General features: G+C 49.2%; 1 protein-coding gene across 4 annotated transcripts; it reads left to right on the top strand.

Moving 5' to 3' along the window:
* Nucleotides 1-45: 45 nt before the first annotated feature.
* On the top strand, nt 46-27,792 carry myo5b (myosin VB). Of its 4 annotated transcripts, XM_032569191.1 has the most exons (40): nt 2,308-2,688; nt 6,259-6,369; nt 8,266-8,437; nt 9,551-9,695; nt 9,801-9,957; nt 10,100-10,243; nt 10,320-10,401; nt 10,479-10,586; nt 10,708-10,817; nt 10,891-11,156; nt 11,230-11,311; nt 11,386-11,526; nt 11,654-11,776; nt 14,056-14,139; nt 14,217-14,351; nt 14,422-14,519; nt 15,218-15,304; nt 15,386-15,497; nt 15,752-15,963; nt 16,033-16,189; nt 17,151-17,390; nt 17,476-17,712; nt 17,789-17,882; nt 17,960-18,090; nt 20,803-20,919; nt 20,997-21,131; nt 21,212-21,277; nt 22,138-22,371; nt 22,731-22,825; nt 23,962-24,039; nt 24,249-24,447; nt 24,523-24,616; nt 24,800-24,952; nt 25,191-25,342; nt 25,449-25,538; nt 25,618-25,768; nt 25,923-26,217; nt 26,318-26,492; nt 26,934-27,014; nt 27,143-27,792. In XM_032569191.1, exons 1-40 carry the CDS (start codon nt 2,662-2,664, stop codon nt 27,311-27,313), a joined length of 5,541 nt encoding a protein of 1,846 aa, XP_032425082.1. In that variant the 5' UTR covers nt 2,308-2,661; the 3' UTR covers nt 27,314-27,792. The 4 variants fall into 4 exon arrangements, with proteins under 4 accessions (XP_032425079.1, XP_032425081.1, XP_032425082.1 ...); XM_032569188.1 differs by lacking the exons at nt 2,308-2,688; nt 23,962-24,039 and adding an exon at nt 46-139; XM_032569189.1 differs by lacking the exon at nt 23,962-24,039 and having other exon boundaries at nt 2,309-2,688.

The raw sequence follows: 27,792 nt of genomic DNA, 5'->3' as shown, positions 1-27,792 counted from the left end.
GGGCGGGGCCTCCAGGTGAGCGGCTCATACCTGCAGCAGGTGTGTCTGGGAGTGGACCAGTCGGGATAATAGCTGCGGCTCAGACACGTCTGGTTCTGAACCCGGCAGGATGGCCTCTGATTATAACCCCTACTGTAAGGTAAGGAGCCTCTGACGGGGTGGCGGGGTCAAAGTTCACTTACCATCACATTACACAAGCGGGCCGATAACAGCCGGGTCACTCTGGAGTTCTGCTGTGGGGAAAAATTCACCTTTTGTTGAAATGATGGGATTTTATCATCTGGCTGTGATGAAAAGTGTTAGCTTGTCCGACAGTGGAGCTAGCTAAGAAGCTACGCTGTAAACAAACGATAAAATGTCCCAAACAGGCTTATTATTATTATTATTATTATTATTATTATTGTTATTATTATTGTTATTATTATTATTATTATTGTTATTATTATTATTATTATTATTATTATTATTATTATTATTATTATTATTGTTATTGTTATTATTATTATTATTATTATTATTATTATTGTTATTATTATTATTATCATCATCATCATCACTTCCTCCGCTGCTTTGCTACAACTACATGTCGGTCTTCATTGTTCTTCTCCTTCTGTTCTGTGATTGGAGGAATTCAACTCAATGGGAGGAATTTCAGACTGAACCGTGTGGTGAGGTTAGGATCCAGAGTTCAGTCTGATCACAGGTTTGGTTGGAAACATTAATTTAACCTCAGAAGATCAGAATAAATACTGGCTGCTTCAGGTTATTGTTATATATATAGAATGTAAAATTCTGAGCTCATATTTAAACTCATTAATGTCCTCCGTTACGACGCCGCCATCATTTTCACACTTCAATTCAACAAGATAATTAATGATGAGTTTGCGTCTTAATAATTTAATGACATATTTGTAAATTGGATATTAAAAGAATTAGGTAAACATTTAATCAATGATGTAATATAATTATTTACAAAGCCTAGACATTATTATTTTAATTTAGATTTCATTTTGAACATTTTTTAAAATTATTTTTAAAACAAAATCATTTTATTTTTTAAAACGCCGTAAATCTGACGCACAGCTACGTCTGCTAACAGCAGATCAAGCTGCTTCTCTCGGCCACTCAGGGTTCAATTTTGCTTCCTAACGATCTGATTGGACGCTGGAGAAGACTATCGTTATGTTCAAGTTGTGCTAAAAGGAGTTAGCTCTTAGCAAAGTTCCTCCAGCCTAAAATACGCCTCCATGCTACACATGTAGCAGCTAATGTCAGCATCCACAGTTCACATTTCTAACCAAACTCCATGAATGATCAGAGAAACTCTGGAAAGATGAACTCTGCTCCAATCTGATGAAGGAGCTGAAGATTAAAAACTAGAAACATCTCTGATGTTTAATGGCTTTTATTCAATAATTTAGTATCAAAAAGGATTTTTGAATTGAAAATTTTGCTTATTTTGTTATAGTTTTTATTTAAAATGTGATTTATTACAGACCCTGAAATTAACTGTATTAATAATGGAAGCTATTCCCACCACTAGTTATCTTATTTTTGTCCCTTTTGGCCCTCCATACAAGCCGTCTGGGTGGAACGAGGCTTTAGTCACTCAGTGAAGCAGAAGTTGCTCTTCAGGACAAACCTGAGTGAAACGTCCAGGATTCACTGATATTCATCAACCTGCAATAATCACAATGAGCAAAATGAAGCTCCCAAACATCAGCAATCCTGATGTTTTGGACCCGGTCGACCCGGTTCTGCCACATTCCTGCTCTTCACCTCCACTGTTAATTTAACCACAAACAGACGCAGGAATCACAGCAGATCAGACAGACGAGGCATGGGAACTTATTGATGACAGCTTCCTGTTGGAGACGTTTGGAGACATCAGAGACTCTGGCAGGACCTGCTGCCCCCCCTGACAGGAGCCCCCCCCCCCCCCCCCCCTCCCCCCAACAGGAACCCCCCCTGACAGACCCCCCCCCCCCCATATACTCAGCCCCTCCTCCCACTGGAAACTATTAAAGGTTCATGAGTTGAGTGACATTTTTCTTACGTTTCAAACATTGTTCTGTGATATAAATGCATTTTATTTGAACACCACCAGGTCAGGACTTTTAGTTCAAATGTAACAAAAGCCTCCAGCTGCTGGTTTTAACCTCTGACCCCTCAGACTGATCCCGTGACCCCTGCGGGTCCCCGAGCCTCCGCTTGAACCACTGCTCCATGTCTCTGCGCGTGCCCGCGAGTGCTTCCACATTTGCGCGTGCCTTCGGTAGAAACCTGGCTGGGATCCAGGAAGCAGCCAATCAGAGGGCTGCTGGCGGAAAACACGGCGGTCAGGAAGAACCGGTCCGGACGGATTCGGTTCACCACCTGCTGGCGCTCCTGGTTCTACTCCCGGCTTGGTTCCGGTTCGTCTGGGCCGCATTAGACCGTCTGACCCGGAGAGAGAGGCGGTACCGACGGACAGCGGGAGGCAACACCTGAGCCGATCCCGACAAAGTGAGCGAAACTCCGGCGGACACCTGCTGGTGTGGCCGAACCGGAACCGGGGCGCCCCGCAGCGGGTCCAGAACCGATCCGGATCAGAGGGACTCGGTAGACTCCTGATGGGGGTCAGAGGTCACTTCTAGAGCGATTACGGGTCTGGGAGGAAGAATGTCTGTGAACGAGCTGTTCACCAAGGTGAGTCCAGTTTAACGCCTGCCGTCCAGAACTCCGTCCAGCTTCTGACCCGTTCTGGGTCAGCAGAGCGTCTCTATCCGGGTCCGGTTCGGTCCACTGGAACAGAACCTCGTGTAGTTTCTGCGGGTTTTTACGGCTGTGGTCCACCTGTTGCTGCCGGAGGCTGGAGGCGCCTCAGGTTGGGGGAACGGGACGGAGAGGCAGGAAGAAGGCGGAAAACAGGAAAACTGCGGCGATGTGGAGCTTCATCTGGGAGCCGAACCCAACAGGAGGGTCAGCAGAGTTCGGATGGGTTCTGAAGGTCAAAGTTCACCTCTTAAGGTTTACACATTGTCCAGATTAGTATAAACACTGTTGTTGTTGAGGAAAGTTCTGTGGCAGAGACAGAACAAAGGGATTAAAACAGAAAAGCCGTAGAGATGTGGGGGTTCCCGGGGTACCCGGATGTAGGAGGACGGTTCGGGAAGTTCTGATCAGTTCACAGGTTCCGAGTTAACCCCACCAAACTGGACCTGTCTGCGGTTCGGGTTAAATTCGGCTGTTTTTCAATAGAGTTCTGAATGAACCAGAGCTGAATCCCTGGAGTGGAACAGAACCTCTGATCCAGGACCGGTTCAGCTGAAGAGCTGGGGTTCTGGTTCTGGTTCTGGACCATCATGACCTCAGACCCGGTCCAGCTGATGATGGGTTGTGAGGTCGCGGTGGATCATCAGCCGGGTTCTGGAGAGGCGGTGATGGACCAGAACCGGAACATCATTTCAGTCATTACCAGAACCAGAACCGACCCAAAGGCTGGTTTTGGTCCAGGTGAAGGTTCTGATTGTTTGTGTCAGAACCTTTTAATGTTTCTGACCCGAAAACTTTCTTAGTTCTGGAGACGATGATGATGATGATGATGTTCTGGTTCTGATTCTGGTTCTGGTTCTGGACCATCATGACCTCATCAGGTCCAGATGGTCTCCCTGCTGACATGAGTCCTAAAGGGGCGGGGCTAAGGGTTCTGCAGGACAATCCGGGCAGAACCCCCGGGGCCCGGTTAATCCCACAGATTACGTCTGTCTGGTTTCTGGTTCTGATCCGGTTCTCATCAGACCCGTCTCATCTGAGGTTCTGGTTCTGGCTGGTCCGGGCCAACCACATCAACAGGTCCGGTTTCTGGTTCCCCTCAGGATTGTTGCTGCTTCACACCGGGTTTGGACCCGGACCGGGTCAGACCAGAACCTCTGCAGGTCTCTGTTGGTTCTGGTTCCAGCAGGGAACCTCCGGGTCTGGATGGTAACGCTCACCCAGCCTCCTCTCTGTTGGTTCTGGTTCTGGTTCTGACCCGGTAGACCTGCAGTCTGAGAGCAGGGGTTTCTGTTGCCGTTAGCAACCGTCCAGCAGCCATGTTTGTCTCTGCTGGTCCATCAGAACCGACCCTCTGTCAGAACCCGTCCTGGTGTTTCACTGAGATCCGGATCAGAACCAGCTGCAGGTGTTGACCTGGTTCTGGTTCTGGTCGGGTTCTGCATTCCGGGCGTGTCTGTCTGCGACCTTTGACCTCAGATCAAAGTTCCTCGCCAGGCGCTGCGGCGCGCCCAGGGCTGCCGTCACCGTGGCGACGCAACCGGGGAGGAGCGGCTGGGTCGGGTTTCAGTCAGAACCAGAACCTCCTGGAGGTCTAGTACAATCCTCCTGCCTGCTTCCTCAGCTGCTGACCTTCGACCTTTGACCTGGAGGGAAAAGGTTTTTGTTAACATCTGAAAAGTGTGGAGTGTTTTCTCCTCAGGCTGCAGGCCTGCTGGATGGAGAGCAGCTGAGGTCTGGGCTTTGACTAGGCCATTGTAGCCTTGAATCTGACCTGAGCCTCCACCCAGCATGATGCTGCCACCACCATGTTTGGTGTCTCTTCTGCACTCAGACCTGAGCGCTGCGTCTCTGCAGCTCCTCCAGAACCGCTGCAGACCGACGACCCGAAATAAAACGGAAAGCAGCCGAGTCGAGAAACACGCCACACTTTTCAGATTTTAGCTGCAGAAAATGTTAAACTGATTCATTTCAGTTCACACAAAAGGGATGTAAACACACACACCTACACACACACAGCTACACACACACAGCTACACACACACACACACCTACACACACACACACCTACACACACACAGCTACACACACACAGCTACACACACACAGCTACACACAGCTGATTAAAGGGAAACCTCCATGTTTACCATCCATTCTCTCTGTGCCAGGAGGGGGTGTGTCAGTGTGTGTGTCAGTGTGTGTGTCGGTGTGTGTGTCAGTGTGTGTTTCCTGCTGAGAGCCTGCCGGCAGCATGCTGCTCTCTGATTGGCTGCTGCCTCGGTGTGTCCCAGGTTAACAGGCTCTTGTTGCCCCCAGGCCTCTGATTGGCCGAACCGCAGTGTGACCCGGCAGAACCAGAACCTCAGATGCTCCAGAGCCGGGCTGTGATTGGCTCCTGTGGGTCATGTGACCAAACGTGACTCACCTGCATGTAAACATGATGGAAATGAGCGGCGGCACATTTACATGATGAGGTCACTTCCTGTGGGCTTGGTTGCCTTGGCAACAGCAGCTGGTTCGGTTCAGTAGAACTTTGGACCAGTAAGGTTCAACAGGTTCTCTGGTTCTGTCATCGGATCAGAACCGTTACTGGGTCGGAGTGGTTCAGAACCGGACCGCTGTTCCCCGCTCCTGGTTCTGGTTCTGGTTCTGGATCAGATCTGGATCAGAACCTTCCTGGTTCTGGATCAGGAAGTCGGTTCTGACCCGGCTGGGCTCAGCAGGGAGAGCTGGACCCGTTGCATTGTGGGATATTTAGTTCTGTGCTGTCCCGGCCCGGTTCTGACCCGTGGAGCTGAAGCTTCCAGCCTGTATGTAAACATGTGGACCTCCATCAGAACCGCTGACCCGATTAGCCAGAGCCGATTTGATCTGCAGAAACTCATCGACACTCAGAGGTTCTGTCAGGGCCCGATTCAGAACCAGCCGATCGGATCAGAACAGCTCATCATCATCCAGATGTTCTGATTCAATGAGCATCTGATCAGAACTCCTGGTTCTGATCCGACAGAAGCTGCTGGTTTTGTCCATTTGGATCAGACGGTTCTGATCCAGCTGAGGCTGTAGAACCAGAACCATTCTGGGATCAAATCGGTCTGTTACTGCTGGCAACCGTCAAGCTAGAAATCTGCAGAACCAGAACCAGAACCAGAACACATCCTCGATCTTCTGGGGCAGGAGTCCAAAAAACCAGAACCAAACAAACAGAACTTTCTCAAACTTTTGGACCCAGAAGCAGAAGGAGGCCAGCTGATCAGACCTGCAGTAGAACCTGGTGGGTCGGGTCCAGTAGAACCAGTAGAACCAGTATATTGTCTGGTGTTGATCCCAGTCAGCAGCTGGGAAACTTTCCTTCAGTTTCAACAGGAAGTGCTCCTCCACAGTAAAAGCCCTCGGCTGTTTCACTTCCTGTTTGCACTTTCTGGTCTTCCTGCTGCAGGTGGTTCTGGTTCTGGTCCAGGTTCTGGTTGTGTTTAGGCTGACCCGGTTCTGGTTCTGTTTCAGCTGACCCGGGTCTGGGTCCCGGACCCGGACGATGTGTGGAAAGCTGCAGAAATCACCAGGGACTACAAGGAGGGCGAGGCGGTTCTGCACCTGCAGCTGGAGGACGGGACGGTGAGTGGTTCTGGTACCACCTGGTACCACCTGGTACCGTCTGGGCCAGGCGTTGTTCTAACAGAGGTCAGCCGTGTCATTGATTATTGATGATAATCGGCTGCTTTGTTAATCATAATAAATCAGGATCATCAGGGCTCTGGTGAGTCAAGATGGCGACTGCTCATGAGGTCAGAGGTCAGAGAGACGTCGTATTTCAGATCCGTAAATGTGGTTGAAAACAGGAGGAAAGTTCTGGAAATGAGCGGATCCAGAATCCTCTGGACTCTCTGGATGAAATAAATGACTCATTCAGTCGTATTAATCATGACGACGGGCTCTTTGCTCCTCAGCTTCTGGCTCAATCGTTTCCGATCTGTTGAAAAAGGTTCTTTCCACTGGGTGTTACTTGTTACCTCGTCTAAGGTAACAATAAACTGGAGAAAGGTTTTAACATGTTCGCCTCGTTATACACAGATATGAAGTTTTACTTTCTTTAAACTTTGTGGCTAACATTAGCTTTAGCTTATGCTAGACATTTGTCTTGTAAAAATGTGCTATTTAAGTATCTAAACATTTTTCATCCATTCTAACGGACAATGTTTTTACCTTGTGTTCAAGTATATTACGTGTGTTTATTGTCGTTAGTGTCAGAGACCAAGTAACGGGGATTTTACAGTTCAGGCTTTTTGCTTCTGAAGCCTGAGGAACAACAAGCCCATAGCTTAACAGTAGAGCAGCTCTGGTGTCGGAGTTCTAGTTCAGCTGACGGTTCAGGTTCAGTTGTTGCTTTTAGAAAAATATGGCCGTGTTCCTTAAGGTCTCCGTGTTATTTCGCTTTATTAGTTTTGCATGTTCTTGTGAAGCAGGACGGTGTTTACAGCAGTGTGTACAGGCGGATCAGTAGCTCGGCTGTCTGGCTCTGGTCTGCTCTCTGGTTCCCATAAACTCTTTCAGGCTGAATACAGAAGTGATTCCATGGAAATAACACAGGAGGCTCCTTTACCTTCTGCTTTAGGCTGAACAAGTTGATCCGGAGTGAAGTGAAGGCTGTAAACTTTGCTGTGCAGCGTTAGCTTTAACTGGTAGCCACGAATATTTACAAGCCACCGTCTTCTTAATTCAGGACCGCTTGGAAATCCATGAAAACTTAAAAGCCCATTATATTAGGAAGGCAGCAATGTTCATAGTATTGTTTTATTTGCGTCTGAAATAAGACTTTGTCTTTTCTAGCTGTCATGGTAACTCAAAGCGGAAACAAGAGCCGCATTTGCGCATTCGGTTGTGACGTCGGCGTAGCAGGTGCAAAGAGCCCATTAATTTAGTAATCGGTTCATCTGATTAATCATTTTATCTCTGTATGATCAGGATCCAGTAGAATCCAGTAGAACTCAGTGGGATCCAGTAGAATCCAGTGGGATCCAGAAGGACCCACAGTTTGCTACCTTCTTTATCAAACTGTTCAGACGCCCGGAGCTCACCAGGCTCTCTGATTGGCTGCTCTGATCTGAAGCAGTTTTCCTTTTATGGGCGTCAGACTGTAAATGTATTCAAATCGGACCTGAGCTTTTGAACCCGGTTCGATTCTGTGGCGTCAGCCGCGTGACGTGTTGCTTTCAGGATCTGTTATTTCAGCTCATTTCAACCTTGTTAAATAATAATGGCTCCTCTGTGTTTAGTCATCCTCGTAGTTATTTTGTCCTGACAGCTGCAGGCGTTAAAGGAAGAATGTTTTTATTGTTTTATGACTTGTTGATTTTCAGTTGCAGTGACGCCCGGATCGGAGGAAATAAATCAGTTCCTCCGTCTTTATCTCGGCTTAGGTCAAACATGTTTTAATGTTTAGCTCAGGATGCCAAGCAGAAACAGCCCCAACATGGCTGCTCTGGGTCCTGACTGTGTTGTGTTCTGGTCCAGCCCCTGGAGTACCAGGTGGGTCCGAAGGCCAACGCTCTGCCGTTCCTCAGGAATCCCGACATCCTGGTGGGGGAGAACGACCTGACAGCTCTCAGCTACCTTCATGAACCCGCCGTGCTGCACAACCTGAGGGTCCGCTTCCTGGAGTCCAACAACATCTACACCTACTGCGGTCAGTCCGCCCAGAACCCCCGAACCAGAACCTTACTGACCCACTGGGCCACTTTATCGTTTCCTCTAAACTTCTTTCATTATAAATAATATTTTCATAAATCAACATTTTAAATATTTTTCTTACCTACCCTGTTGTGTTTCTATGACAACTCTTTAATGCGATGGTTCCCTTGTTATGTATCATGTAATTACAGTGAACCCTCAGTATTCATGGTGGTCAGGGACTACAGGTGGCAGCTAACGGCTAAAATACCTGAACTCCCTCTAAAAGTAATTCTATTTTAATAGAAATATCAAATATCCCTTAATATGCAGAGTAGAAACCATCTTAGCTCCACAGCAGAAGCTAATGTCTACAGTCTTTCTGATCTCTGCTGTTGGGGGTTCAGCCAATCAGAACCAAGGAAAGGGAATGGGACTTCTGGATTGGCTGCAGTCAGCAGCCAGTAGTGTGTCAGCTAGCATTGCCTCAGGGCATTTCATTTTATTTTCAATGAATAATCTGGAGATCCACAGAAGCTCAAATACGCAAAAGATCACTTTAAGACTTCCTGATCACATGTTGAAGCTCCGCCCCCTGCAGTCCTTAGCTTTAAAACTGGAGTTTTAACTGGAGATTCCACAGTCCTGCGTTTGAATTTCCTACATTTCTCCTGACAAATTCCTTAATTTCCACAATTTGAGCCATGGTGTGAACGGACGAGGAGGACGAACTCATTGGCCTCTAAGAAAGAAAAGAATAGAAGAGCAGGGATGCAGTTCACTGGTGAAGGACATGAAGACAACGGACAGCGACCAACATTTGAAAACCAGCAAGTTTGATAAACTAGTTGGGTGCCCAGTCTCGTCTCCCACCCACAGGATGTCGTTATCACGCTGTGACTGGTTGCTTAGCAACACGGTCTACATTATCACCTCGGTGTTGCAAACAAAACAGTCTGATTCTGTGCCACAGTGAGTATGCAATCATTACAACCTTAGCATGAACATGTCCGGTGGAGTGAGCTAAGTGAGGGAGCCTTAACGTCGTTTTTATCAGATCGCTAACGGCTCACATGATCTCAGCTTCCTCCAGAAGATGTTTCGCCTTAGTGATGTCTCTGGGTTCCAGGTATCGTCCTGGTGGCCATCAACCCGTATGAGCAGCTGCAGATCTATGGGGAGGAGGTGATCACCGCCTACAGCGGTCAGAACATGGGGGACATGGATCCTCACATCTTCGCCGTGGCTGAGGAAGCGTACAAACAGATGGCCAGGTACGCCTGAGGCTGAAGCACCTCCAGGGTCAAGGCCTCACAAATTTCTCTGAGCGAAACAGAATAAATCTGGTCACGTGAACACCTTTGCCTTATTTACGTTAGAGACGAGAAGAACCAGTCAATCATTGTGAGCGGAGAATCTGGAGCAGGAAAGACTGTTTCGGCAAAGTACGCCATGAGATACTTTGCCACGGTGGGCGGCTCCTCCAGCGACGCTAACGTGGAGGAGAAGGTTCTGGCCTCCAACCCCATCATGGAGGTCAGAGACGTTCAGCTCCTTCTCACAGAACCAGACATGAGCCAGTTTACTCTGGAGTTGCCTCTATGCCGATGACACCGTCTTTAAGACACAGCAAAGATTTAACAGCTAATGTCTTCCTCCCAATTAACTTTCCCTTCAGGCCATCGGGAACGCCAAAACCACCAGAAACGACAACAGCAGCCGCTTCGGCAAGTACATTCAGATCGGCTTCAGCAGACATTACCACATCATTGGAGCCAACATGAGGACCTACCTGCTGGAGAAATCCCGCGTCGTCTTCCAGGTGAGTTCTTCTCACTGCAGCGCCCCCTGCTGCCGATCCACTACTGCTGCCTGAAGGTCTATCATTTCTTCTCCAGGCTGAAGAAGAGAGGAACTACCACATCTTCTACCAGCTATGCGCCTCAGCCAGCCTGCCAGAGTTCAAAGACCTCAGTCTCAGTGAGTCTGAACGCCGGAGACGTCCAGGTCTTCATCAGAGGATTCTGCAGCGGCTGATTTCTCTCATGTTCCCTCAGTGAGTGCAGAAGATTTCACCTACACGTCTCTAGGAGAGAACATCTTCATCGAGGGAGTTAACGATGCTGACGACTTCAAGAAGACCAGAGAGGCTTTCACACTGCTGGGTAAGACGTCTCCTTCAGCAGGAGGAGTATGAAGGGTGAACTCTGTGTGTGTGTGAACTCTGGGTGTGTGTGTGTGTGTGTGTGTGTGTGTGTGTGTGTGTGTGTGTGTGTGTGTGTGCAGGCATAAAGGAGAGCAGTCAGAGCAACATCTTTAAGATCATGGCCTCCATCCTTCACCTTGGCAACGTGGAGATCGTCTCTGAGCGGGACGGAGAGTCCTGCCATGTCGCAGTACGTCCCCCGGCAGTTCGGAGACTCTTCGGGGTTCTGTCGACGCTCTGACTCGGTTCTGTTTGTGCCGCAGAGGAACGACGTCCACCTGCAGCACTTCTGCAGATTGCTGGGTGTGGAGCTGAAGCAGATGGACCACTGGCTCTGCCACCGGAAGCTGGCCACCGCCTCTGAGACGTTCGTGAAGACCATGTCCTGCCAGCAGGCCATCAACGCCCGCAACGCCCTCGCCAAGCACATCTATGCCCACCTCTTCGACTGGATCGTGGAGCACATCAACAAGGCGCTGCACACCTCCAGCAAGCAGCACTCCTTCATCGGGGTTCTGGACATCTACGGGTACGCGGCGAGCTGGCAGGACGCCCCCCAGTGGCGGCTTCACGTCCTGTTAACGCTGTCCGTGTTCCTGCAGGTTCGAGACATTCGAGGTGAACAGCTTTGAGCAGTTCTGCATCAACTACGCCAACGAGAAGCTGCAGCAGCAGTTCAACTCGGTGAGTTCTGCAGAACCGACCCGGTCAAAGAGTCCTGGCCGTGTTTCTCACCGTCCTGCTGTCCGTGTCCACAGCATGTCTTCAAACTGGAGCAGGACGAGTACATGAAGGAGGACATTCCCTGGACACTCATCGACTTCTACGACAACCAGCCCTGCATCGACCTGATCGAGGCCCGGCTCGGCATCCTGGACCTGCTGGACGAGGAGTGCAAGGTAATGACCCGGTTCTGCTGGTTCCAACTTCTGTCCTGACTGAGGTTCACTCCTGGAGATGCAGATTTCTGAGGGACCAGAACCGGGTTCGTATTCACCTGGACTCTAACTGGACTCTGTTCTTCAGGTTCCGAAGGGAACGGATCAGAACTGGGCCCAGAAGCTCTACAAGCAGCACTCCAGCAGCGGGCACTTCCAGAAACCCAGAATGTCCAACACGTCCTTCATCATCATCCACTTCGCTGACAAGGTGAGCAGAACCGGGCCAGCCATCTGGTCCACAGAACCGACTGGAGGGAACGTCCAGACGAGTTGAAGTGGGACAAATTTAGAACTCGGACCAGAACCACAGCAACATCTCAGACAATTAGCAGAACATGAAAAAGCTCAATATTTATGAAACACACATAGAGTGAAATATTTAACTTTGATCTCCTGTGGTTCTCTTGGTTCTGGTGGTTCTGAATGTTCTGAAGGTTCTGGTGGTTCTGGCTCACAGAGAATAAAAACCCAACAATCAGTCTCAGACAAATATGCAATGGGACATTTCTCCAGCAGAGGGCAGTGTGACTCAGGTTTTGATTGGACCGGCTCACAGTTCTCTCCATAGTCGCCGGAACAGGGGGGTCCAGAGGGCCATTGGCCCCCCACTTTACGGCCCTGCCGCGCTGGTCCCGCCAGACATTCACACAGGCTGCACACAACTCTGACAATCAGTGACTCACATCTCTGTGTTTGTATTCAGACACAGATAAAACCTGCAGCTCTGAGATCCGGACCAAATCTAATCTAAGGCTCCAGATCAAAGGTTTACACACATGCGGCAGCTTTGGGTCGGGTTGGGATCATGAACCGCTCTGACATCTGAAAAAAGGCTTAGACTCTGATCCGGTCCAGGTCAGAACCAATTCTGCCTAAAAATGAAATGAGATTTCTGTATTTGTCACCATTTATAGAACCGTGACGATGTTTTCTTTCTAACGGCGTTGGGATGAAAAAAAAAAAAAAAGACATCGGGTCCATGACCGTTACCGGGTCCGGACCAAATGCTCACCCACACTTTGCCCAGAGCAGATCGTTTTGGCTCAGGTAGAATAATAATTGCGTGAATTATTTTATTTTTCCTCTTTACTCTTCCAAAAGCCAGTCAGCCATCAGGAGCCATAAATATCGATGGCTGCTGATGGTTTCAGGTCTGTTGGCTGTTGAGATTCATTTTTGTCTGCTAAATAACAAACACATTAAAGTTTATTCATTTTGTTTTTCATGCAAAAATATTGTCAGCAATCCGGCTGGTTCTGGTTCCGTCACTCAGACAGTTTGTGGAACAAGCAGCAAATATAATCTGCACTGGGTTTTGGTTTCAGACCCACAGCATCCAGATAGTAGTAGTAGTAGTAGTAGTAGTAGTAGTAGTAGTAGTAGTAGTAGTAGTAGTAGTAGTAGTAGTAGTAGTAGTAGTAGCTGCGTTGTAACGTGATGATGGAACCATTAGATTGTCCTGCTGCTCTAAACTGGTATTGCTGGAGGATATTTCACATCTATTTTATTATTTTTAATGTTCCAAATATTTGACCAGTCATGATTTTTGTCATATCTATCCATCCTGTAGCTGTGTTGTGCGTATTTTGGACTTGTAATAAGTATCTGAGCACAGGGCGCCTGCAGCTGTAGCCACTGTGTGGACCTTCAGATTTTCCTTTAAGTAAAACAGAAAAGCATCATTTTTTTATTTTTTTCATTATCTAATCCTCTTTACTATTAACAGCATTTAGGAGAAAAAACAGATCTATTGTGTCAAAACGTTTTGTACGTAGCGAGTCTGTGTGAGTCCTGCTGCTCCGCACAAAGCCTCAATCTTATTGGTTAGTTTACTTTTGGAAATTTGGCGGCTCGGCGCTTTTCCTGTAAGCTAAAACCGAACGAGGAGTTTGAATCCTCCCGTAGTTCTAAGATCGGTCGTTTGGATCCTGCCAGAGCTTTTGACCGTGTGCGGTTCTGGTGGGTCGCTGGTTTATGAGCTTTAAAATCGTCCGTCTGTATTCAGCTGTTCTCAGGTCGGCTGCATTTTTCCTCTTTTACATTTTTCCAGAAATGGAATAAAGTCCATTCCTCCATCTAAATGCTCTGAGTAAAGCTGCTTTCTGCTTGTTCCCACTGACAACTGACAACATTTTCTTCTGATTATTTTCCACCAAATCTCTACCACCATTTAATAGCAAACAATCATTAGATCCAGCCAGACCGCAGCGCATGGTCGACCCAAAACATCGTCCTCCAGGGAACAGATGTTGACTGTTTACTTTGGGACAAATTGCCACAAACCCACTGAACTGATTGACAGGTTCCATCATATCAATGAACAAGCCTGACATTCAAAGTGTGTAACAGAGGTGAACAAACACCCCATGGCCCCCACCTGAAAAATGAATCCGGCGTCGCTGGTTCTGACCGGTCCAGCTAAGACTTCTGATTGAACTTCAGGGTTTTTGTTTCCTCTTCTCCCTCCTGATTGGCTGAATCCTGCAGGTGGAGTATCAGTGCGAAGGCTTCCTGGAGAAGAACAGAGACACTGTCTACGAGGAGCAGATCAACATCCTGAAAGCCAGCGAGGTAGGAACCAGAACCAGAGCTGTGTTCTGACTGATCCGAGCCCAGTTTGGACCACTGTTCTTCCTGTTTCCTCCCAGTTCCAGCTGGTTGCTGATCTGTTCCAAGACAAGAGCGATGCTCCGCCCTCCAAAGCCTCCAAGGTGAATGTCCGCTCCCTGAAAACAGTTCCCAAAGTCCCCAACAAGGAGCACAGGAAGACTGTGGGACACCAGGTGAGTCCGGTTCTGGTTCTGCACGGACATTCTCTCAAGGTTCTGGTTCTGAAGGTTGGTTCTGTTTCAGTTCCGCTCGTCGCTCCACCTGCTGATGGACACCCTGAACGCCACGACGCCGCACTATGTACGCTGTATCAAGCCGAACGACTTGAAGGAGGCCTTCTCGTGAGTCTGTGTCCTTACAGAACTGCCCCGGTCCAGCACCAGCAGGGTGGTTCTGCTCAGACCCGTCCAGCACCAGCAGGGTGGTTCTGCTCAGACCCGTCCAGCACCAGCAGGGTGGTTCTGGTCGGGTCTGACCAGACTCCAGAACTGCTGGAGGGAACTGAGAATGAAGATAAATATGATTGCTCCATGCAGCAGGTATCAGACGGGTAGAACAGAACTGGTTTGAACAGAACCAGTTTAAATGAAATTGGTTCAACAGAACCGGGTCCATCAGAACAGAACTTTCTGTATGTCAGTGGTCCTGAGTGTCTGGGTACCGGCTCTAAGTTCCTGGTGTTTGAACCTTGAACTAGGCTCTGAGGTTCTGTGGTTCTGGTCAGCTTCATGTTCAGAACCAGAACCGGTCTGAAAGATCCTGTGGTGCTTTCAGAACCCTCTGGGGTTAAACTGCTCTGGTTCTGTCTGGGTTCTGCTCTGCAGCTGATAAACAACAGTGAGGAATGTGATCTCAGCGTCAGAACTAATCTAATTTGGGTCACATGTTTCGGGTCGGGCCGGACTCTTAGTCAGTCGGTTGGTTCCAGCGGCTATAGAGGTTCTGCTGATGTCCAACAAGAAGATGAGGTGAAGTTCTGACCCGACCCGGTTGAGAATCCTCAGATTGTGCTGCAGGCTTAACGTGTCTGTGTGTGCAGGTTCGACTCCCGGCGGGCCGTGCAGCAGCTCCGGGCCTGCGGGGTTCTGGAGACGATCCGGATCAGCGCCGCTGGATACCCGTCCAGGTGAGGAGCATCTTCATCACCGTTAACTCAGCTGGCTGGGGGTCATGTGACCAGCAGGTAACGTGTACTGTGTGTGTGCAGGTGGACCTATCCCGACTTCTTCAGCCGGTACTGGGTTCTGATGAGAAAGTCAGACCTGACGTCAGCAGACAAGAAGCAGGTGTGCAAGAACCTCCTGGAGACACTGATCAAGGTGAGACATGGCTCAGATGAAAGCAGACTGCTGCTGGACCGACCCGTTCAGATCCTCAACATCTGGGTCTGAATGACTCAGAACCAAGAGGTTCTCCAAAGACCTGGAACCACTAACATCTCAGGTCCAAAGGTTCTGTTTGGGTTCATCAGGTTCTGTTCAGTCAGGTTAAGCAGAGACAGAGCAGGTCTCTTATCAGAACATCTCTTTGGTTCTGGGTCGGTACTGACCCGCTCCGTCTGTCCTCCCGCCAGGAACCCGACATGTTCCAGTTCGGGAAGACGAAGATCTTCTTCCGGGCCGGCCAGGTGGCCTACCTGGAGAAGCTTCGGACCGATAAATTCCGCTCTGCCTGCATCAAGATCCAGAAGACGGTCCGCGGCTGGCTGCAGAGGATCCGGTACCGCCGGGTCCGCCGGGCCGCCATAGGCCTGCAGAGATATGGCCGAGGTTACCTGGCCCGCAGGTGAGCTGTTTTCCTTGGCCTCTGATTGGTCCAAACAGATTGTGGTGTTGACAGCTGCTGTTCCTGCAGGTATGCAGAGTTCCTGCGTCAGAACCGGGCCGCCCTGATCTGTCAGAAACAGTACCGCATGGTCCGAGAGCGGAGGAAGTTCCTGAGGATCCGGCGGGCCACGGTCACCATCCAGGCCTACGCCCGAGGCATGTTCACCCGCAGGATCTTCTGGGAGGTACGGAACCTGGCACACAACCGTACTCTGGGTCAGCTGATGGGTCACCGGGTCAGGATCAGGTCAGAGGCAGCAGGTTCTGTAGGACTGAACCTACAGAACCTGCAGAGCTGAAGCAAACCGATTCTTCAGCTCATCCTTGTTTATTATCTCCTCGTGAATTCTCAGGTTTCAAACTAACAAAGTAAAATGGATTAAAAGTGAAATGATTATGAGGAAATAGTAAAAATGTCATCAGCAGCCAAGCAGGAATTATCTGAGATTATCTGGGATTATCTGCTGCTCTGGAGCTGTCAGGCACAACCAGAACCAGAACCAGGTTCCTATGTGCTCCTCCAGAGTTTCAGGCAGTTAAATCAGTTCAGAGCCGTTCTTCTGCCGAGTCCTTCATTTAGATCAGCTGTAGATCTGTTCCTCTAACAAGAATTAGAGTTCTGTTCTGTTGGCTCCCCCTGCTGGTTGCTGCGCTTACTGCAGCAACAGACAGTAAACGGGATCATGTGGACGGAACAAAGGCCGGCCTTGTTCTGCTGGGTCAGAACAACCTGGAGGTTCTGGAGGGAAACAAAAAATGTTTCCAAATGAAGACGGACATGAATCACGTTTTTACTGCTGGGGATGGAAAAATCTTTTTCAGTTTTCTTCGACTGAGTCCAAAGTAAAATAGTAAAGAGGTTAACTTTCAACAGAATGATTTACATATTTCTGTAATACCAAAAATCTTTTATGAAAATATTTAATGCTGAGTTTATTGTTGAGCAGGAAAACATTCCAATCTATACTAAAATATCTAAACTATGAAACTCATGAGTTTAAATGAATCCCTTGTTGATTGCTAGATTAGGCTCATATTAATCCAGCCTAATCTTTAAACTGGAGGCTTTTATTCTGAAGGGATTGATTCCTGGTGTTTCCATGTTGCTTTTCCTCTGTTTGGTGCTGACTGCTGGTTCCTCTGCAGTTCATGCTGCACCACAAGGCCATGCTGATCCAGAAGCACGTGCGCGGCTGGCTGCAGAGGAAGAAGTTCAGGCAGGCGCTCGACGCCGCCATCATCATCCAGTGCGCCTTCAGGAGGATGCAGGCCAAGCGGCAGCTGAAGCAGCTGAAGATCGAAGCGCGTTCCGCTCAGCACCTCAAGAAGCTCAACACGGGCATGGAGAACAAGATCGTCCAACTGCAGAGGAAGATGGACGAGCAGGTTCGTGCGCGCTCACATGCCCCCTAGGTCATCCAGGTCGTCTGGGTCATCCAGGTCACAGCCTCTAACACTCTGTCGCTCTCAGTCCAAGGAGCTTAAGACCCAGAACGAGCAGCTGGTGACGGCGAATGCCTCATTGGGATCAGAGGTCACCAAGCTGCAGAAGCAGCTGGAGCAGGTCCGCAGCCAGCAGCCTGACGGAGGCCAGGTGGAGTCGCTGCAGGAGGAAGTGGAGAGGCTGCGGGAGGAGCTGCAGGAGGCGCAGGCCCACAGGAAGAGGATGGAGGAGGAGCACGGCAACGAGAAGCTCAGCCTGAGCCAGGTGAGAATGCAGCAGGACGGATCCGTGGAGGACTCGGCTGACCTCTGACCTCTGACCTCTGAACTCTGCTCTGCAGCGGGTGGAGGAGCTGGAGGCAGAAAACGCTCTGCTGAAGGTGGAGAAGGACGAACTGAACCGACGGATCCAGCAGCAGACCATGAACTCTGCAGGTGAGTCCGCCTCCGTCTGGAGACCCGGTGGTACCGGTCCGTCTTCCCTCATGACCCGCTTCCTGTTTGTCCGTCAGCTAAGGAGAGCAGCGCCTCCCTGGAGATGGAGCTGAACCAGTTGCGGGAGCGGTACCAGGACCTAATCAAGGAGTACTCCAGGCTGGAGCGGAGATACGACAACCTGAAGGAGGAGATGGATCTGAGCAAGGTGAGCTGGAACGGACCGGTTCTGATGAGCTGACCCAGACCAGATAGATTCTGATGACCCGGACCGGACCGGTTCTGGTGAGCCCCACCCAGATCAGGCCGGTTCTGGTGACCCGTTCTGGACTGGATCATGTTGTTGCGCAACACCCCCCCCTTCTCTCTCTACTCTCTCTCTCTCTACTTCCTCTTCTGAGAGGGGAGATGTGCTACCAGCTCTCCTTCTAACGGGTTAATTGAGTTTCCTAAATCTGCTGGGATTAATCCAGAACTGAAGTAAACTCTGTTTAAGCTGGTTTCGAGAACCGATTCGCCTGGTTTTCTGACGGCCTACATCCAGGTGTCCCACCCTTCTTCCCCCTGTGAATTAGCCAGACTGAGCAGCCTACAGCCAACTAGTTTCACAGAGCACACCTGTTAACGGTCGCTCGTTCTCTATTTTACAACTTGCATTTGTTATTGAACCAGGTTGGTTTTAGTGACTCAGTGAGTCCCAAGGATGATGTTTTACATTTGGGCTACCAGCAACCTAAAAACATTTTCCACCTTTTCCTCTCCAGAATCAAACATCACAGCTATTTTACAACCATCAAAGAACTTTAAGGTGACTCATTAACTGAATGTCCACAACATCTTTTAGATTTTCTTTATGCTAAATATTTTATTAGTAAGGCATTTTTGCAAGGGTCAGTACAGCTTAATTCAGTAGCAGAAATAATCAAATAAGTAAAATCAATCATCTAGTCTATCTTTCCCTACTGCTGATACTGAGAACTAAAAAAGGGAACCTTTGAGAGAGACGGACGGAGTTTGGCGTTTCGAACCCCAGACCTGGCTTGATGATGAAGAAGGTGCTGCAGCAGGAGGAAGATGTTGATCGATGAAGGCAGGGATCTCTGTAGGTCTGATGAGCTTCTTCTCCGCATGGATGGTGAGGTCACACAGGACTGGCAGGAAGGAAGGCACCAGTTCTTCTTCTTTGTCTTTGTCTTTGTCTTCATCTTTGTCTTTGGGGTCTGAACCCAGCCGATGAGAGAAGTGTGATGTGAAGCCACAGGTTGCAGGGCTGACGGGTTGGTCCCCATGAGCAGGACAGTCTTCGGCTCTGTGGCCCCGGCTCTTCTTCAGCTGCAGAGTTCTTTGTCCATCTGGATCTTGGCTCGAAGCTGCCTGGAGGATCCAACCAAAGGTTCCTCTTTTGCTCCCACCTATTATAGGGTTTATCCACCTTTTGGTGCGTTAGCATTGGCTAGCACTGTTGCTGTGCTTGTTTCATTGGCTGACTGCTTGGACAGATGATCTCATATCCATCACTGTCTTACAGACATTATGTCCTGATGTCTGTGCTGATGTCTCAGGGTTGATCAACCTCCTACATTTGTTGCCTGCACAACCTTTTCTCTGAAACGTTTACGTTGTTCAACAATCTGTTTCTAAATAAAGCGCTGATCATCTCTGCTCTCCTGTTAGTTCCCCTTTTTCCCTTAACCTTTCACCTTTCACCTACCATCTACCTGCAACATATCAGTGATGTTTAATTGCAGTTACATGTTTTACACCATTTCAAGTTCAATGTCAAAATCACATTTATATCACATTTATTTTCTTTAGCTTCTCTGATTTAGCATTCATTTATAATTTTATAACTTATTAATTACTCTTATTATAATCCTAATGTGAGTTATTACAGATGTTTTCTGAAAAGAAACCAAGAATAATCCATGATTCTAATTATTTAATACCAAAGTTACAGTTACTTATTTTTTTTGTAAGTGTTCCCACAAATGTAAGTGTAAATATTATTATAAGTAAACCAATATTAATATAAGTATTTTACTTTGAATCTTATCCAATTACTGAAAATGTTTAGATTTCATTCTTTAAAACTTTCATGCTTTAAAATAAGGAATAGTCTCATTTATTTTTATAAATCTGCAGGCTGGAAACTTCCTTCCTCTTTTTCCAGGAAACCTGCTTTTCCTGTTTAATGACTCTCTCTGACTGACTGATTTCTGATGATGAGATAGAAAAAAGAATTAAAGCAAAGTTTGCAGGAGACAAAAACAACACACACAACCAGATTTATTTTATTGACATTCAAGTTTACTGTTGGGCCTTGATGTCACTTGAGTGATTCATTTTAAAGATAACTTTATTTATTATTACTGTTAAACTAAAATCTCCAGCATGGGGAAGTGGGATGAGCTCGGGTTTCCTTGACACCCCCTCCACGAGGTCAGACCTTTCACATGCTGGGAGTCCATCACCCTCCTGCAGTTCGCCGTCCTCATCCCCTGGACAGAGAAGAAGTTCGTCTGGGATGTGAAGATGCAGATTCTTCATCCTCAGTTGTCACAAAGGGCTCAGTGTAGTCATCAAAACTCCACTTCTCTTGACAATCAGAACAGGAACTTGGTTCTGCCACAGGAGGTGGGCCAAACCTGGTTTTCAGATCCGTCCAGAACTTTGAATCAGAAACCAATCAGAAGTGAAACAAAAGTTACTACTGTAACTACGGTTCTATGAATCCCAGATGACCGCCAGAGGCGGAGCTTCAAGCACTGAATGATCATTCTTGCACATGCGTCAGCTGTGACCTGCCATTCTGGATCTCTGTGTTTCTCATCCTGATCCGATCCGTTAGTCTGGATCAGGACTACTGGACCATGTCTAACAGAACCAGAACCAAAGTTCATGAGTCCATCTCTTCCTCCAGTTCCAACCCGGCCACCACAGGAACCCGTCCAACCAGAGCAGCCTGGAGTCGAACTCTAACTACTCCTCTGTGGACAAATATGTCGGAGAGACAGATGACTCCATCCAGCAGGTGAAAGTGAGTCAGGGGGTGGAGCTCCGTGAGTACAGGTGTGTTCTGTTAGGATGAGGTCCATTCTGCTGCTGGGTTTGCAGGAGATGGGAGTGGAGAACGCTGCCATGGACATCAGCCTGTTCATGAAGCTGCAGATACGAGTGAGGGAGCTGGAGACGGAGAGGAAGAGGCTGCAGGTCAACCTGGACAAGATGGAGGAGCAGGCCAAGTGCAAGGTGAGCGGGACGGTTCTGCTGGTGAAGCCTCCGGACCCGGAGTCCAAACAATCAGAGTAATTCCTGATCTTTCTCTGAAGGGTCCGGAGCCCAAGACCCCAACGTCTGATGTGGCAACAGGAGATCTGGTCTACAACAACCTGAAGGTACCAGAGAGCAACCGGAGCAGACTAGATGTTTCTGCTGCACGAACACCATTAAAACCAGTTTACAGGACAACACTGTGCAGAACCGGTCCAGCAGTTAGTGTTGTCATGGTGATGGGGGTAACAGCTCATCCACCAATGAGAACAGGCGAGACTGAGACGTCAGAGCTAGATAGCAGAGAGACAGGCCAGCTCTAGATAGACGCAACTCAGCAGGACTGTTAATACTTATAATGTGTTAAGAATGACAGAGAACCGGTCCAGAACCGGACATGTTAAACAACCAGCAGGTGTGACCAATGTCTGATCAGCGGATTAGCAGGGCATCTCAGCTTGGTTGGTGTTGAGTGTGACCTTTGACCTCTGCAGAACTGCCCATTCAGCGCCTGGCTAAACCAGACTGACACTCTCCATAAGATTATCAGCTCATGGTTGAATTCTGGGAATGAATTATTATTGAAACATTTCCTCTCTTCACCTGATGGCTGTTAAACCTGAAAATTCCCAGAATGCCCCATTTTATCTACAACATGACCAGCCCCTCCCCCACACGTTGCCCTGCTCGTACCGAACTGTCTGGACGAGACAGACTTCCCTTTCCTGGATTTACTTCATCAGTTCAGTAATGGTGCTGCAGTGGAGCCACCTGGTGGTGGAGGGGAGACATGCACTTTGCTGAGAATTACAGGAAACATTTTATGGAGTTGTTCATGGTGTTAAACTTTCTTTAGTAAAGTTGCTAAAAATGTAAAATAATTAGCATATTGAATGATCATTAAACTACAATAATGTCCAAAAACTCAGTTGTAACCAGTGAAACCAGTTAGTCTGGATGGTAACAGCAGCTTGTTCCTCATCAGAGACAGGAGCTCGAAACTGAGAACAAGAAACTGAAGAACGACCTGAACGAGCTGAGGAAGACCATCGCCGAGCGGGCGACGCAGGACGGCTTGTCCAATGAGCTGCAGGACGAATACAACCTGCTGCTCAGTCAGCTGAAGTCAGCCAATGAGGAGCTGGACGCCCGGAAGGAGGAGGTGCTCATCCTCAGGACTCAGATCGTCAGCAACGCCGAGAAGAACAGCGAACCCAACGTGAGTCTCCGTCGTTCACTCAGTGTGGAGAGGAAACCCAGAAAACTCAACATCTGCATGGAAGCTCACAGCTGCTGCTGCATCCTGTCCTCTCACTCATCCTGTGTTCACCCTTCATAAGAATCTGAATCTACTGTTTCTAATCAGAAATGTATAAATATGGACATGCAAGTTTAAAAACAGAAATGGGAAATAACAGAATCAGTTTATAAAATGATAAACTGATGTTTTCCTGGGGATCATGTGAATGTTTTCACCGTTTTTAGTTGGTCATATTTCTGACGAGGCTTCCTCTCTTTATCCTAAACAGCTAAATTGTCTATCATGTCCTCCATGTCCTCTCATCTCTGTCTGATCAGGAAAGTGAGGTGGACGGAGGACTGAACAGCAGCAAGGAGCCGCTGGACAAAGAGGAGGCCCTCAAAGCGTACCATGGACTGTGTGAGTCCAAGAAGTAAGTCCTGTTCCTCCTCAGGAAACGTCATCAGAGCGAGACTGGAGTCAGATTACAGCAGGTCTGTTTCCTCTGGGCGGGTCTGAGTCCCAACGCTCTGCTTCACCTGCTGCTCCTCAGTCCAGATGCTTTACAGCTGCTGACAGCTGCAAATTCACTGCAAACGAACGGCCAAATTCGCTGCAAACGGCCAAATTCGCTGCAAACGGCCAAATTCACTGCAAACGACCAAATTCCCTGCAAACGACCAAATTCGCTGCAAATGACCAAATTCCCTGCAAACGACCAAATTCACTGCAAACGACCAAATTCCCTGCAAACGACCAAATTCCCTGCAAACGGCCAAATTCACTGCAAACGACCAAATTCGCTGCAAACGGCCAAATTCACTGCAAACGACCAAATTCCCTGCAAATGACCAAATTCCCTGCAAACGACCAAATTCGCTGCAAATGACCAAATTCACTGCAAACGACCAAATTCACTGCAAACGACCAAATTCCCTGCAAACGACCAAATTCCCTGCAAACGACCAAATTCACTGCAAACGACCAAATTCCCTGCAAACGGCCAAATTCACTGCAAACGACCAAATTTGCTGCAAACGACCAAATTTGCTGCAAACGACCAAATTCGCTGCAAACGGCCATAGGGTCAGCGTTAGGGTTACGTTGCATTTGTGATTTAGTGTTTTCATCATTCATGTGTTTGTGGCCTGTTAGTGTCTGAATGTTTAACATAATAATAATAATAATAATAATAATAAACCTCAGCTTTTGGAGAACTTCCATCGGGCTCAATTCTTCTAAGAGTAGAACCGGCGCCACCTGCTGGTTACGTCTAAAAACTACAACAGCAGCCGACAGAAACAGGCGACCTGCTGCTGTAACAGAACCAGAGGAGGTTCTGGTAGCTCAGCTCAGGTTCTAGATGAGAATCAGTAAAACAGCAGAGTGGATCTTCTGTGGTTCCAGATCAGAACAGCGACCTGGTCCAGACCACACCCTGACCGAGTTGGTTTTAGGGTTTTGGACCGATGAAGACGAGTTTGTTAATGAAAGCTGTGAAGCTGCTCCTCATGCTGACTGTCTGTGCTGCTCTGTCCTCCTGTCTCTGTCCTCTGCTGCTGGACCCAGTAACCTGCAGGACTGGTGTGTTCTGAACGAGGACGGCGAGCTGGGCCTGGCCTACCAGGGCCTCAAACAAGTAGCCAGGTCTCTGTGTGCTTCCTGCTAGCTGCTAGCTCCTTCTCCCTCTGCGCTCTACACATCTGTGTGTGAAGTTGTTGTGGTGGACCTCTGGTTCTGGTTCTGGTTCTGATGTCTGCTCTGAGCTCTGGATGCAGTGACCTCTCATCCAGAACCTGAGTCGGTCCGCTCAGCCTTTGTCCAGCCAACGTGTAACTGAGCTGCGTGTCCTGCAGACTGCTGGAGGCCCAGCTGCAGACCCAAACCCGGCAGCACCGGGACGAGCTGGAGGCTCTGCACACCCAGATCGAGCTGCTGAAGGACGACCTGGAGAAGAAGCAGGAGCTGCTCAACTACATGTCCACTCTGTCCCCCGAGGCCAAGGTGGACTACACCGTCCAGCAGGAGCTCACACGGCTCACCAACAGCAACCTGGTGAGCTACCTGGACCACCAGAACCGCCGGCCTGACCCGGTTCAGCCGTCCTGACCCGGTTCTGTCTGCTCATAGGAACTCAAGGGCATGGTGGAGAAAATGGAGAAGAACGAGAGGAAGCTGAGGAAGCAGCTGAGGATCTACATGAAGAAGGTCCAGGAGCTGGCAGGTAGGGGGCGCCAGCACCGTGTCCATGGTGGACGTGTCCCTCTGGTCCCTGATCTGTCCGTCCTGACGTCTCTGTCAAAGGGGGACAGGTGTCCACATGGGACATGTTTTCTCTGATGTCTCAGTCTCATCATGTCTCTCCAGTTATGTCTCCACCTGACTGGTTCTGGTTCTGGTTCTGCAGCTCAAGCAGCGGCTCACGATGTCGATCAGAACAAGGATGAAAAGAACAAGATGATCCAGAAAGACATCCGGATGACCAAGGTCAAGAACTTCGAGGGGATGCTGGAGTACCTGAAGGAGGACGAGGCCCGGCTCATCAAGACCCTCATCACAGGTGAGACCACCACTGGACCTCATGGTTCTGACCGGAGGCAGGACTGGATGATGTCAGAACCATGAGTTGGTACTAGAACTCATGGTACCATGGACATATAGACTGGGTTCTGAGGTCACTGAGTGATCCAGAACCAATGCCAGTGTTTGGTCGTCGGAACCAAACCGAACCTGTTCGATGCCTCATGAATCAGAACCCGAAGCAGTGCAGAACCTGAGGTGTGTTGTTCCGTCCTCAGACATCCAACCCAGCATGGTGTCGGCCACCGTCCCCTGCCTCCCCGCCTACATCCTCTTCATGTGCATCCGCCACGCCGACTACATCAACGACGACCAGAAGGTCATCTCTCTGCTCACCTCCAGCATCAACGCCATCAAGAAGGTCCTGAAGGTCTGTCCTACACACACACACACACACACACACACACACACACACACACACACCCTGCTGTCTGAGAGGCAGTCTGGTTCTAACTGTGGTCCTGTTGGTTCTGCAGAGGAACAACGACGACTTTGAGATGATCTCGTTCTGGTTGGCCAACAGCAGCCGCCTGCTGCACTGCCTGAAGCAGTACAGCGGTGAGGAGGTGAGCTGCTCCGTCTGAGGAACGTCAGGAACGTCTCCTCCTCTGAGCCTCTGAGATAATCTGTCTGGTTCTCCTCCAGGCCTTCATGACCCAGAACACGACCAAACAGAACGAGCACTGCCTGAAGAACTTTGACCTGGCCGAGTACCGGCAGATTCTGAGCGACCTGTCCATCCAGATCTACCAGCAGCTCATCAAGGTGGCCCAGGGCATCATCCAGCCCATGATCGGTGGGTTCCTGTTGGGTTCCTGTTGGGTTCCTGCTGGGTCCCTTTATTCATTGGGTTTCTGGTTGCCATCTGAGTCATGAGGATCAGTCATCAGGTTTACCAGATGGGTCTCTTTCTGGACCTGAAGGTTCTAACCAATGTCTCCACCTCTTAGTGTCGGCCATGTTGGAGAGCGAGAGCATTCCCAGCCTGGCCGGAGTCAAGTCCATGGGCTACAGGAACCGCTCGTCCAGCATGGACACGGACGCGGACGGGCCCACCACCTACACCCTGCAGGGCCTCATCCGGCAGCTCAGCCAGTTCAACAGCATCATGAGGGACCACGGACTGGACCCCGAGGTGGTGGGCCAGGTGGCCCGCCAGCTCTTCCACTGCATCAACGCCTTCACCCTCAACAACCTGCTGCTGCGTAAGGACATCTGCTCCTGGAGCACGGGCATGCAGCTCAGGTACCACCAGAACCGCCTGGAGCTCTGATCCATGGTACCAGACCGGAGGTTCAAGTCCGGCCGCTGGAGTCTGACTGCTGCCCCCTGTCTGATTGTTCAGGTACAACACCAGTCAGTTGGAGGAGTGGCTGCGAGCCAACAACCTGTTCCAGAGCAAAGCTTCGGCTACGCTGGAGCCCATCATCCAGGCCGCCCAGCTGCTGCAGGTCAAGAAGAAAACGTCTCAGGACGCCGAGGCCATCTGCTCGCTGTGCACGGCTCTGACCGTGCAGCAGGTCAGTGGTTCAGGTCCACACCTGAATGGATCCTGATGAATTAAAAACATCTTTAGTTTGTGATCCAACAGTAAAGTTTTGATTTACTGGATCTGAGCAGCACCTTGACGTTCCACCGTTTAGGTTTACTGTCACAAAACTTGGTCTATTCCAAGAACATCCTAAATTTAAAGGGAGTCAAAGAAACATGAAGATCATAAACACAACAGCAATGAAGATTTCATAAAACGATGAAAGAAAAGCAGGGAAACAATTAGAACCAAGAACAGAACCGTGTGGAACTCCAGAGGAAGGTCAGCGGATGGAGTCAAGTTTAGAAAAGAAACATCTGTAATATTCTCCCAGTTAGCAGAGCAGAAACTCGGTGGAGCCGGCTCAGGTCCCACTGGTGGACCGGAACATGGAAGCAGGTTGTGACCACTTCCTGTCTGATTCCTGCAGATCGTGAAGATCCTGAACCTCTACACGCCTCTGAACGAGTTTGAGGAGCGAGTCACCGTGTCCTTCATCAGAAACGTTCAGGTCAGTCTGAGCTGAAACCGATCCAGTCCCAGTCTGGGACCTGATTCCTCCTCAGACATGTTCACCAAGTGAAACCACAAGAGTTCAGGAGGAACTAGTGTTTCCTGACTGACTGCTTGTCTCTGCAGAGCGTCCTCCAGGAGAGGAACGACCCGCCGCAGCTGCTGCTGGACACCAAGCACACCTTCCCCGTCCTGTTCCCCTACGCCCCGTCCGCCCTCAGCCTGGAGGCCGTGCGCATCCCCCCCTCCCTGGGGCTGGACTTCCTGGTCCGGTCCGGCCCCACCCCCTCAGACTGATGCTCGGACACTGGCCATCATTTCCTTCCTCTGGTTCTTCCAGGTCGACCTCTGACCCTCCAGCAGAACCGGACTGCGGTTCGGCCCGGTTCTGCTCCCCTCTAGGTTTAGTTGGAGGAAGGAGGTGGAGCCAGTGACCCAGGAGGGTTAAAGGTCATTTCCAGGTTCTTCCAGATGGACGTTGGGTAGAAGATCAGCCCCCATGCCCCACCCCTCTGTCTCAACCAGAGACTGAACCAGAACCAGAACCCGCCTAATGTTGGAACCAGAACTCTAAACCAATCAGAACTCTTCGTCCTCCAGATTTCTCACTAATCAGAACCAGAAGTTACCAAAATAAAAGCATGTTTTTCTGCTTCCTGTGTGATTCCTCCAGCTGTCACGTTAATGTGCAAAATATTTAAACCAGCTGAACTTTCTATCATCATCATCATCATCATCATCATCTGTAATAAAGGTTTTAATATTTCTGTATAATA

This window comes from Xiphophorus hellerii, chromosome 8 (assembly GCF_003331165.1).
Source record: "Xiphophorus hellerii strain 12219 chromosome 8, Xiphophorus_hellerii-4.1, whole genome shotgun sequence".
In the NCBI taxonomy this organism is placed as follows: domain Eukaryota; kingdom Metazoa; phylum Chordata; class Actinopteri; order Cyprinodontiformes; family Poeciliidae; genus Xiphophorus; species Xiphophorus hellerii.
Note: the sequence above shows the minus strand (reverse complement) of the source record. Positions and strands in the feature narration are given on the sequence as shown.